Below are 12,986 nucleotides of genomic sequence, written 5' to 3'. Positions count from 1 at the left end.
CCCCATATCACCCCTCCTCTTGTGTGATACTTCACCCATCTCCTAGATTGTAAGCTTTTATGGCCAGGGTCCTCTCTTCCTCATTGTCTGTATCCATCTGTCATTTGCAACCCCTATTTAATATGTACAGCGCTGCATAATATGTTGGTGCTATATAAATCCTGTTTAATGGCATGGTATTTGGACAAAAGACAAATATTGAAAAGACAATCTGGGGTCTGTTAGACATGTAATGTCTCCTGCTTTTTACCCAGAACAGATCTGAACAAAAATCTTTGCTCAATCTTCTTCTATCCCTGCTCGGCCGGGGTTTAGCAGCACTCAGCTATAGCTGAGCTCTTCTGGATTCATTGTACAGAGGGAGGATTAGTAAAGTGGTTTACACTGATCCTCCTCTGCTCTCATCCTGCCAATTTTTGCTGGTACTGGGCTGCTTAGACTGTGAAGTTGTAGTCGGTCCCATATTCCCACAGTAGTAATTAGCAGTTTTACAGTCACCCATATCACTTTTATTTGAAAGTACAGTTTGAAACAAGCTGGCTGCAAACTGAAAGAAACAACAGGTTGGGAATAGCAGTGTCCAGATCTGCTATTAATCATTGTTACAAGGTAAGGAAGCTGTTAACCAACCATCTTAGAATTAAGACAGTAAGGTCCTCTGAATTCACCAAGCTGCATTCTTGTTCCAGAACAATCTCTTAGAAAGACCTGACACCAGAGGTATCCTAGTCAGGCAACATTTCAAAAAGAGTGCTACATGGGGGCAGGAAAGTACCAGATTGATCCATCAGACCTTGTGCCTCTGGGTTCTGCTACATATTAATCCTTTTTTTGTGTCTGTATAGAGTAGACTCTGCATTTCTGGACACCTGACCACCAGATCCATAAGAGCTTGTTGGGCCTCCCATTTCAATCAAAGTTTGGACTGTGTCCATTTGTGTCCAGGGACGCAAGACTCGGTTTGCTGAACTCCAAGAGGTTCAGTAGTTGTTGAGGTCAGGGCTTTGTGCAGACAACTTTCCTGTACTTTTCCTGTTCCTGTACCCCGAACTGGTCATACCATCCCATGTAATTGATTTTGAACACAAGGAAATGGTTAGAACCAAAATAAAAGGGTTGATCTTTTACCACAAGGTTGGAAGTTCACAATTGTCAGGTTATGCTTCCTTCTAATGACTTGCAATAGTATTCTCACTTTCAGGGTGTCATTACTAATGCAACACACTCCAGCAAGCAATACCTTTTATCCCTTCTTTATAAATTTGGCAATCTTTTCTGTTTCTTGAAATGAAAGCAGTCATAAGGGATAACACCACAACCAAACTTATAGTGGCTGTGTATAATTACATATCATAGCATTATTGTAATTCATGCATCTCCTCCTCAGGGGTGTAGTCATAAAAAAATTAGAGGGGGCATGGTACTATTCATGGCGCATGCGCATTAATGGTATGTAAACGTGCCTGCTCCACTACACCCCCGCCTATATGTCACTCAAAGGGAAAGAAACTTCCCCCTGAGGGACATCATGATACTAGAACACACCTGCGATGGGAGAGTGGGCAGGATGTGTTCAGAAAAACACCCCTCCCACCTCCCTGAACCTGCAATGCCATATGGGAGACATGGTCCACGGCTCTAACCGGTGCGGGCCCCCCCCCCCCCAGTGGGGTCAGGAGGAGGAGGCAGACCACCAAAGCATGCCCATTCCCGAAAAATTGGAAGGCACAGCGTTCCCACTCCAGCCTGCCGCACTACTCCCTTGCTCCTCCTTTGTATACTGTAACATTAACAATACCTTTTCTAGAATCTCCTGAACACAATCATTTAGAGGGAAGTTCTCATACTTTTGGCCACATACCTCCTTAAGTTTGGTTTCCATTTATATCCTTTATTTCCATTATGCCGGTAGAAAACTGAATGTTTTCCTTTTTTAGGAACCCATGTAATATGTCTGTCCCATTGATGTAACAGATCTTAGTCTAACTTGTCCAACTATGCATGGGTTAAAAAGATTAGGATAGGTAATGTGCTTCAGTACCAGCAGTGCTTGTTTTTGCATGCAGACATTTTCTGTCAGTTTAGAAAACCTTAGGAACCCATCCCAGATCATTTCCTTTTCTGTGAAATAAAGGGTAGAGTGTCTTTTACTTAATGCACAGCACATTGGTTCACAGGGCGAATCAGGGAGAAAATTGAGACATACTGCAAAGATGCAGCAATTGACGTGAAGATGGATAAAACAGCCATCTCTCATCTTGGTATTAACAAAATGTTCAGACAGGGACGTGCAAATACTTTACTGTCAGACAGAGATAACTTTTCATGCAGATAACATTGCTTGCAGAATAAATTTAAATATTTCTTAGGGCTAGGTTTTCAAAGCCTGTGCAGACATAATGGAACAAAAAACTTTATTTGATGTGTATTCTCGAATATAAACCACAGCCACAAAATGCCGCCTTATAACCAGCCTCAGTTCATTTTCAGGTCAACTGATTGGAGGAAATGACAATCCCCTACAAGTTTTGTCATCATTATGGTACTCCTATATTGCAGCATGCCCAGAAGAGTTTCCTTGAAGAGCAATTGGTATATCCGCCCTCTCTGCATTTCAGCCATTGTGTTACACATTGGATTTGACGCCCAGGTACCGATGTTGGATGGGAAGACCTGGCTCACAATGGATGTTCCAATTCTTCCCAGGGGTGTTCAGTAGGGTTGAGGTCAGGGCTCTGTACAGGCCACTAGAGTTTCTCTACACCAAACTGGTCAAACCATATCTGTACACAGGGACACTCATAGTCATACTGGCACAGAAAGCGTCCTTCACCAAACTGATACCACAAAGTTGAAGGGAAACATGAATCATGTAAATTGGGTTTGCATGCTGTAACATTTCCAATACCCTTCACTGGAGACACCTCCATCATTCGTAGTGGTATCCACATATTTTTGGCCATATCATAAGTGTGAAGATAAGGTCGCCTTTTGATCAGATGTTATTGGTGGTTGGGTATAGATAGTAAATTTGCAGTAGAGAATCAAATAATAAACATTCAGAGAGAGATAAGCCTATGGTATTTATTATTAAAGAGTTTCAATCTGACCATATTTCAGCTTTTTGTTGGTTATTCATATGAAAGGCCTTGGGAATATTTTTTCTCTTTACAACTTGCGAGTCGTGTACCACCCCCCTGTATCTGGAACTAGAATACGAACATAATGGCTATTATCTGTGAGAGCGGGTAGCGGATGAATAAAGTATTGTGAACCGAGATAACAGCAATCCATTACCGAGAAAGCAAGAAGTGTCAACTTTGGCATCATCACCAGCCTCAGCAGCCAATCAAAAGTTGCAGAGGTCTGGTATAAGTGTATGTGCTATCCCAGGGGTCTGCAACCTGCGGCTCCAGAGCTGCATGCGGCTCTTCAGCCTCCTTGTTGTGGCTCCCTTTGGCTGCCGCGGGGAGATCTCTGATGGGGGATCCCCTTCCTCCCAAGACACTGCGGAGGAGGGGGATTCCCTATCCGGTGTTCTAATGAAAAAAATCTACCAGTGAAATAAATCTACCACAGGGCGTGTACAAATGGCTGTGTACAATGACATCCCCCTCCTTTGAACCCCAATTCCTCTGGAATGGGGATATGTACAAAACCAAAAATGTAGGTGCAAGTGGGGGACACCTGTGACTAACACCCCCTAAAATTTAATTGTTAGGCTATCATCAGAACATAAAGAACTCTGCCCATCAAAAAACACAATGCTGGAGGCACCTGAACCCATATTTCTCTGGAACAGGAAGGGGGTACAGGTGAACAAAATTAAAGCTGCAAATGAGGGACACCTGTGGCTAACACCCCTTAAAATTTCATCGCTAAGGCATCGTCAGAACATAAAGAACTCTGCCCATCAAAAAAATCTACCCTGTTACGTTAGAAGCCTCCAGCTTCTAATGTAACAGGATGATACGTTAGAAGCTGGAGGCATCTAGGGGCATAGTTCAGTGTTTAATTTATTTCAAATTAGGCCTACACATGCACACTTGTTGTAACAGGTAAAATTAAAAAAATATTAAAACTTTTAAAAGTTTATAAACTGTGTTATGTTTTGCGGCTCCAGACTATCTAGATATCACTGGGGTGAATGTATGTACAGGTAGTCCTGGAGTTAAGGACATCCAACATACGGACGACTCTCAGATACAAACTGCTTCCCTGCTCCCTCGTGTTTAGGACGGAGGCTTTATGGGGGAGGTTCGCATGACTTGCAGAAGAAGTCTGAACTGTTCTGCAAACTCTTGAAAGTCTTTAATGACCAAGACAAACTCTGCAGTTGTTTCTTTTTGAATATAAAAGCACAGCTTGCTCCAAAACATAATGAATGTCTAGAATGTCCATAAAGTTTTTTTGCTTTTTTTGTGATTAACTCACAGTGAGGAATTTACACAGTAACTGTCAACACGCTGCCTAATATTATGTTGAGACAAACCTCTGTCCTAATTGCATTTAATAAAATAATGTACCTGTTCTGACTTACATACAAATTCAACTTCAGAACAAACCTACATTTCGTATGTAACTCCGGGACTACCTGTATATATACATGGAAATTTTAGGGAGTGGAAAGTTTTGTTTGATATTTTAGTCTTCTCTGCAATAATTTGGTATTCAGATGCTGGGAGACGAACACATGACTGTTGTCACATCATATAGGACCAGAAAATTGTACAATGTATAGTTGCATTTACAGATTGAAAATAAATATATAATTTACCTTACTGTATTGGAGACTGGCAGTCAGAAACCTGAAAAGAGTTTTTACGTTCTTCCCGTTAGTACCGGTAGTTTCTTCTGATTGCTCCAGTCTCCCGTCTAAGGTATATAAACCACCTCAGAATTACATTTTTTTTTCTTTTCCAGAAGTGAGAAACCACTTTTATTACTGGGGCACCCCCAGGCTTTTAAACAAATGTCTGCTACATCACCCAACTTCTCTTTACCTACACACAATAGCAGGCAGGCTCCTGGAAGTCAATTCAGCAGCATTGTATTACTTCGACAGAAATTCATCTTTGTATGTGGAAGACAGAGATAGGTGAAAGTTTGGATTTCAGTGCAGCATTGTCAGAAAGAAAGACCCTCAATAGATTTTTGATAAATTAGCAGGTTTTTTTCTGTATTTGCAGGAGGTAAAAAAAAAACTGGTGTGTGTACTGCAAAAATGTATTAAATGGGTTGCACACTGGTTCAGTGGTTAGCATTGTGAGCTTTGCAGCGCTGGGTCCCAGATTTGAATCTTGGCCAGGACACTATTTGCATGGAGTTTGCAGGTTCTCCCCGTTTTTGCGTAGGTTTCCTCCCACATTCCAAAAACATGCAGTTAGGTTATTTAGTTTTCCTTCAAAATTGACCTAAGACTGTATTAATGACATATGACTATGGTAGGGACATTAGATTGTGAGCCCCTTTGAGGGACAGCTAGTCACATGACTAAGGACTTTGTACAGCGCTGTGTAATATGTTGGTGCTATATAAATACTATGTAATAGGCCAGATATGGACTTGGCTTCTAGTTAGACCGGCACTTCTGTGTGTCTGTATGACAGTGGGGGAGACATCAGAATATAAGCTGGTATGGGAGCAGGTATGATGAAAATGCTTCTGTATATCCAAAGTATTCACACAGATTATATAGACATAAATCACTGCTCCCTGGGTGTTTTGTCAGCTATGTACTGCCCTGGGAGCTAGATATAGCCAACAGGTCCTCTTAATTGTATCAAACATTTTGTGCCAGGCTTCATGCACACATCCATTATATCAGGCAATCTGTAGCAGATAAGAAAATGTTTTTCCGAAATAACCTTCTTCTCAAAAGGCTAAAAATAAACAGAAGCGGAAGGAGCCGATTGTAATTTCATACCCTTTTTTTTTCACTCTGCCAAAACAATTGAACGTCTTTTTCTTCCAGACAAGTGGAAGGTGAACTTGAAGTCATCTGGGAGTCTGCGTCCAATGAAAACAGACAATTGAAGGCGCTCTTACACGACACTTTGAAGCAAACCAAGCACATCGCTAGCGACCTGTCCCAAGGCTTCCAACACAACTCCGCCATTGGCTTTAGTTACTGCGAAGTGAATTCTTTCTCTCACCGGGAAGAGACAGCCAGCTAGAGCCGAAGACGAGCCGCTTGTCTCCACTGTTAACGGAGTCATAATTATAAATCTCATGTTACTTTTCTAGTTTCCGTGAGTAGTTTATGCATTATGTTGTGTCCTGTTACTGGGCTCAGCATCATTCTGGAGCAGCAAGCCATTCTTTCTGAATCAAAATGGCTGCTGAAGGTTTAACAGTTTTTGATTGGCCGTCCTTTGCTAGTTGTTCCTAATTAGTGGCTAAAAATTATATAGAGAGTGAGTGTATACAACTCTAAAATTATGTACAACAGCCAAACCCCTTATATCAGTAAATCAAAATGAAAGAGGAAAGGACAGCAGGGATTTCATATGGCTGAATCGTTTATGTAAAAGCATATTGAGGCTATAACTAAAAGTTTTCCAAATATTGACAAGCATAGATATACAAAAACGCCTAATTCTAATGTCCCTGCATTTAGCCCTTCATGGTTAAAGGGTTGCAGGGACCTGAAACTGTACTGTAAAGCAGTTAGGCATGGAGAGGTAAATTGGATCCGAGTGCTGACGCGTTTTACCGGTTTAGGCTTTCAAGGGGGATTTAGGGGAAATCTGTTATAGTACAGTTAGATTATAAAAAATGTTGTGCCAATGCGAAGGCAGTTGAGAAAATGGAGAAGGGGGGATGTGTATATACAATGGAGAGCCAAACTAGCTGTTTATGGTGTTTGAATAAGACATTGAAGTCCATAGACCAGAGAATAATCTGGGTACAGACTGGTGGTAGTGAGTCAGTGATTTCAGATTCATAACGAATTGCTTGGCTGTAGAAGGAAGGGAGACTGCTGGAGATGTCAGCATATCAGCTGCTGACAGGCACAGTCAGTGCCTAATTAGGAAGCCCCAAAACTTCATTCACGTCTTTGTTCTTTAACAGCTTTGCAAATATCATTTATAGAGCTAATTGCACAGTGCCATTTCCGCCATTTTGAAAACTTTCCTATTATCAGGGAAGTAGTTGTTTTAGTGAAGCATTGAGGATTTTTCCAATCCTGCGAAATTGGAAAATGCAGCTGGCCTTCTTCCAATTCAGCTGACGTACTGATACATCAATAAGAACATTGATCCCTATCATATATCATAAATAGAATGATTGGCAGTCAGTGAAGGGATTTTTCAGTGTGTTGAAATCTTTGTCTGATAAGACGTCTTCCAGGAACAATTCTAATGTGCACTGCAACGTGGCCCTTTTATCACACGTGAAGCTCAGATGAGGAGCATTGGTGATTTTATCAGCTCTGTATGGCCCGCCTAATGGTGGCCACACATATCAATATAATCAAAGATCCCCCATTCCACTGGTTTATGGAGTTCCCATGATCCAATAAAGCTACAAATACATGTCATATAATAGTCACCTGAGCATGTTCATTCATCTTAGGCAACTATTACGTGACTTTAATCTGCAATATACATTGGTTTCTTGACACTGAAAATTGAGTTAAATTGTGATAAATATGAGGTCCACATCCCATTATTTTGTCATGGGAAATGTGACCTTCTCCTATACATAGTATTCCTATAATAGATAGGGTAGATAATGGAAAAAGAAGTAAGGCCTCGTTACCCAATTCGTTTCGCCACAAGGCTTTTTCAGAGTTAGAAAGCTCTGTAGTGAAACGCGTCAGTAAACAAGACCTTACTTCTTCTTTCCGCTATCCAATGGTAGCAATAATTAAATAATCCAATTTGATAGATCATTTGCATATTAAAGTGATAGATTGTATTTCCATTACATGTTTGATTGCAAAATGCAAGGCAATACTGTGTGTGGTATTGTTCAATATTTCAATTATTTTAGATTGCCTATTTGCAATCACTCATACCTACAAATCCTTAAGTGTACGGCTACATTTAGACTTGTCAGCTTGATAATCAACTCTGAATATGCAATTTATATTGCAAGGTTGTTGTTGTTCACAGGGAGCCTTTAGGATTTTTCTTATAGGCACCTGGAGTTTTGTGCTTATATCAACATTCTATTGTCAACTGCAGATTGTTGCGGGAATATTTTTGCATTGGGTGGTGTACATAACCCTGAGCAAAGGCTTCTCTGATTGGATAGAAATTGAATGGGTAGCCCACTTCTTAAAGGAACTGTTGGAACGCAAAATGCGAATGTGATTAGCCTGCGAAGGTAGCAGCTGGTCCAGCTTATGCAATACACTACTACCCCAGGGCTTGGCATATGTCACAAGTGCTTACATCAAAGCTTTCTCACACACTTTTTTCTATTTTCCTATACATATGGAACACTAAATGGTACATTTTCAACATTTTAAGCACAGGGTAAAATGGTATATTTGTAAAGTCAACGCACAGATGTTGGAGGGGTGGTTAGGATAGGCTGCAGAAACTAAAATAGGCTACGCTGGGACCTCGTCATTTAGAGCACCACATCCCTTAGGTAAACCCTGCCAATATAATAATATATTGGATGCCTTTTGTGTAATTTACTAAATTGTATTCTTAACGAACACACTTTAAACTTGAATCTTGGGAAAATAATATATAAAACGTATAGCCACAGGCACTGTATACTTTTGCTGTATTATCACTAGAGTTTGGTTGGGGTCACATGGCCGCCCCTTGTGGGTACGAAAGGTGACAATAAACCATTATTTTATTCCGTTTGGTACAACCTGTCCAAGCCTCTGTACTGTTACCGGTGTTCTACCAGCTGCACCCAATATATTCCCTATAAAGGTACGTTTTATTTATATTAATTCATATCATTTATTTTACTAAACCCAACCTATCTTTAATAAATGTGAAAACTCTAATTTATAAATGTTTATATGTAATTTGTGCAATACCAGTTTGAGCTTCTACTCTGTCTGCTATATATTATATATAAAAACACTATGAAATGTATGAATAGCTGGAATGTTTTGTTTTAGTTATGGATAGAATGTGAAAGGTTTAGAACCCCTGTGAGGTTTTTATGGCTGTCTGAGATTCACTCTCACTATTTGTTCTGTTGACCTTAGTCTTTAAGACGGAAAGAGAAAGGGAATATGAAACTTTCCCTATTCTTTCCAAAGCTATAACGCATTATCAGATTCAATGTTATTTGTAATGAATGTATGGTACTTTTATCGCAAGATTAACTTCCAAGGAGTGATAAATTAATAAAGTGATCCTTTTTTGAAGTAAAAGGGTCATTTATCTTCGTTTCTAATATTTCCTCAATCTTCCGACTCTCTGTTCAGTCCCCAGGACTGCAGAAAGAAATGTAATTTCCAAAGTGATTTGTTGTAGCATATGCGTGACTTCTTCCCCGCCCTCAAGAACAATCCTGATAAACCAACTCTGTTAAATGTAAAAAGGGGAACAAGTCACATGTTCATCCATACCTGGAATTTGGGTGTTTCAGTTCAGCTAAATGACCATTAAATTAGCCTCCATTAACAAAGAAAAGAGTGACTTTTGAGAGAAAACGTAACAAAAAAAATACACCACTTTCTGAAAATGAAAGGTAACTAGTTGTCATATTAAAGTGCACCTGGGCCCAGACTATGGGCAATAAATGATTACCACAAGTAGGTAAAGCAAGTCACCTCTGATATATTTAGTATTATCTACTCACAAGTTGACTTGTAATGTTGTGGTAGCTTGCCCAAGCCACTTTTTAATAACTGCTGTGAATATACCCCAATGTTTATATCCACACAGGTAGCACAAAAACCTTCATCTAATCCCCATGCAATATGACAAAACAGATGATGATTGTCCAAGAACAAGATGGCAGGTGTGAAAGTTGTGGGACTGCCCTGTTGTACATGCACAAATCCTTCCTTGGTGTCAGGAAGTCTGCATCATTTTTAATACTTCATTTTACTCTTATAAAAGTGAGAAATGTTATCAAATCACTGGGGTAGAGATGTTTAAAAGGCATTATATCGGGGAAACAGATGGTTTGCAATCCCCCTCTCCTATTTGGTGATGGATAATCCAGTTTGATGAAAATGTCCTGTTTTTAAGCTTCCCATAGACCAGTTGTCATCTATGTCCAAAATGTTCACCTCCTATCCTCAGAAGAATGTCCCCTTTTCTTTAGTTGTAGGAAAACAGATGAGTTTTGACCTGTTTTTCTCTCATATATCAGGTCATCTGTTTGTTGAGGGGTTGTTTTGTTTTCCTGATGCAAGGGTTATTTTATTTCTCTCTGCACTATACGACCAAGATACTCTTGTGTAGGTTCTGAGACTTTTGGGTAAGCAAGCTCCTGCCTCAATGTATTGCTGGGCCTAAAGGAAACAGAAATATGATATTTTTTAGTTCTTTCTGACACTCCAGCTAAATCCTGGATGACTATATTACTTTGGGTGTCTGTTAGATGTCACCTTGTTTTTGCTTGGTCTTCTGGATATTGCAACAAAAGCTTAGTGTGAGTAACCACAACCTTTCAACATGGAACATCTTTACCCCAGTGAATGTAAATTGAAGAACCGACCTGAAGACTACCTGACACCAAGGATTTATTTATGCCACTACAACATGGTGTTTCCTGATTGTTAATACCTTTCATTGTGTTCTTGGACAATCAGTATTTGCCTTGTCACATTCCGTGGTGATTGGTGTCTGTCCTACCTATGTGGATATAATTACCGGGGCATTTTCATAATGCTGAAGAAGGGGCTTAGACAAGCTGTGAAACAGCAATGTGTGTAACTACTACTAGATATACAATGGTCTGGATGAATAAGAAGCTTCACAGACAAGCCCTCCCTCACCCTTTTAGCTTCTTGTAATGGGAATTTATTCATTATCAAGCATCACAACAAAGAATCTAACTGCTTAAAAACAATACTACTGTATGTTTTCATAGGTTTGTCATTTTATTGAATTGTGAAAACAAATTACTCTCCAGTGTTTTCAATTACTGAGATGATTGCAGGTTTGCTTTAGGGCCCATTTAGACCTTGTCTGTTAAGACTGCCCATTCAAATACGTGAGCTGGCAATGCATTTCCCATTCATAAAACCCAGACATAACCATTTTGGCAACATGGTGCACCACATCTCACAACAGAAGTTGGCCGCAATACATAAAGCTTCAAAATTAAAGCCACCACAATGCCCTAAGACTTGTAACGTGTCTTTTAGTCTATAAAGTGCTTACTGCTTGTTCAGAATATGTTAATATTTTAATGTGCATGAGCTGGGCACAGGTTCACGTTAAACCTTTGAGTCACTGGCCCAGAACCAACAATCAGATTGGGGAAAGTCAGAGATAACTTCTGATCTGAATGCTTTTTCTTGGTCCTGGAAAGTACCAAAGCCGCTGATTTGCCATGGCAGCCAGAAAAAGGAAAGTTTGCTGATAAGAGTAGTGATCTGTACATTTTTTCTGTCAGAACCTATGCCTATCGCCTTTTGATCCAACATCTATGTAGTGCCAGGGCCTGCCCAGCTGGGTAAAGATTAAATGCAAAGTCCAGGTAGGTCCTACTACTTTATAGTTGTGGAAATTCTAAATGGAGACCTTATATTCATATTCTGTAGTCATAATGTCAAATGTGTTAGGGTTATTGGCTTCCCCCCAAAAAATTCTTTATTAAAGACATATGACTATCACATTAGATTGTGAACCCTTTTGAGGGACAGCTGGTGACATGATTATAGATTTTGTACAGCGCTGCGTAATATGTCAGCGCTAAATAATTACTGTGTAATAATAATGTGTGATCATCTAAATGCAAGTAAATCTGCTGAAGAGAGATTTTATGTACTTTTTGCACAGCAAATATATTTTATAGTGTTTTATTGCTTGTAAAATGTATTTTTGCAGGAATAAAATGGCATATTTTAAATAAATGTCGTGTGGTCTGGCTCTCATTTTAAAATCCAACTGTGGAAAAAATAAAAGGAAGGACTATCAGACTGCAACACTGTAAAAAGGTGAAAAGCTGCATCTAGGGCTGATCTCTTTCAGACATTTGTGAGCATCAAAGCATTGCAAAGCAGCATTTACATGACGGTAGCATCTCTGAACCAACACCTCTCTCTAGGTCGGTGACCTTGGATGATGCCCAAGCAAGAGCTGCCATTTTGGAGTGAAAAGAAGTTAAAGGGATCACAGTCAAGAGGAGTACTGTGTTTTCTTTGAAGGTAATAAAAACCTCTATTTAACAAATAAAACATAACTGATGATAGTTCCACCAGTTGGTTGTTAGTCTGCAAGAAAACTTACTTCTGTGCACCACTCTGATCTTGGTTTGATTTTATAGTTTAGCTGCCACCCACTGTACAATACCAGCCTTCTTATTGGCCAGAGATGCACTTATTTAGGAGGGGCTACTGTGCCCCAGCCCCCGAGGGAAGCCAAGTATCATGAAACAAGGATCGGGCAGGCACACAGAATAGACCTATACTTAGAAATGTCGTTCACTTGATTATGCAACTTTATCAGCATCTCAATAAATGACATGAACAGGCAAGCAAAGCCAGACTCCTAATCTGCTGAATCCATGTGTATTTGCATTATGGCCAGGCATTTTTAGAAGTAGAGGTTGGCCATGGCAGCCCATATTTTACCCTGCACAGGTTTCTAATAGAATGACTCCCAAAGGCAGTTTGTTTTTATATTAAAGACATTTTATAGCACTGAGTCACTCTTTGGAATCTATTTACTTTTTGCAGCTGTGAACAAGGTTGTCCTATCTGTCACAGCCTTTGCTGAACAAGAGATGAGCGGACATTTCTACGGCTTGGTCTGAGTCATCCAGTATCTCTTCCAAGCACAATAACCACTCCACTACCCTGACCCGAGGAGCTATGTGGCAGA

General features: G+C 39.9%; 1 protein-coding gene across 3 annotated transcripts in view; it reads left to right on the top strand.

Annotated features, from left to right (window-relative positions):
- Positions 1 to 12,008, top strand: part of CEP89 (centrosomal protein 89) — a 66,759-nt gene extending 54,751 nt beyond the window's left edge. For all 3 annotated transcript variants that reach the window (XM_072422164.1, XM_072422165.1, XM_072422163.1), the window contains one exon: positions 5,975 to 12,008. In XM_072422164.1, coding sequence (XP_072278265.1) covers positions 5,975 to 6,176 — 202 coding nt within the window. In that variant the 3' untranslated portion in view covers positions 6,177 to 12,008. The remainder of the gene's footprint in view (positions 1 to 5,974) is intronic.
- The last annotated feature ends 978 nt before the right edge of the window (positions 12,009 to 12,986 follow it).

The sequence above is a fragment of the Pyxicephalus adspersus genome, chromosome 9 (genome assembly GCF_032062135.1).
Source record: "Pyxicephalus adspersus chromosome 9, UCB_Pads_2.0, whole genome shotgun sequence".
In the NCBI taxonomy this organism is placed as follows: Eukaryota; Metazoa; Chordata; class Amphibia; order Anura; family Pyxicephalidae; genus Pyxicephalus; species Pyxicephalus adspersus.
The sequence above is the reverse complement of the archived record's forward strand: the minus strand, read 5'-3'. Positions and strand labels throughout refer to the sequence as shown.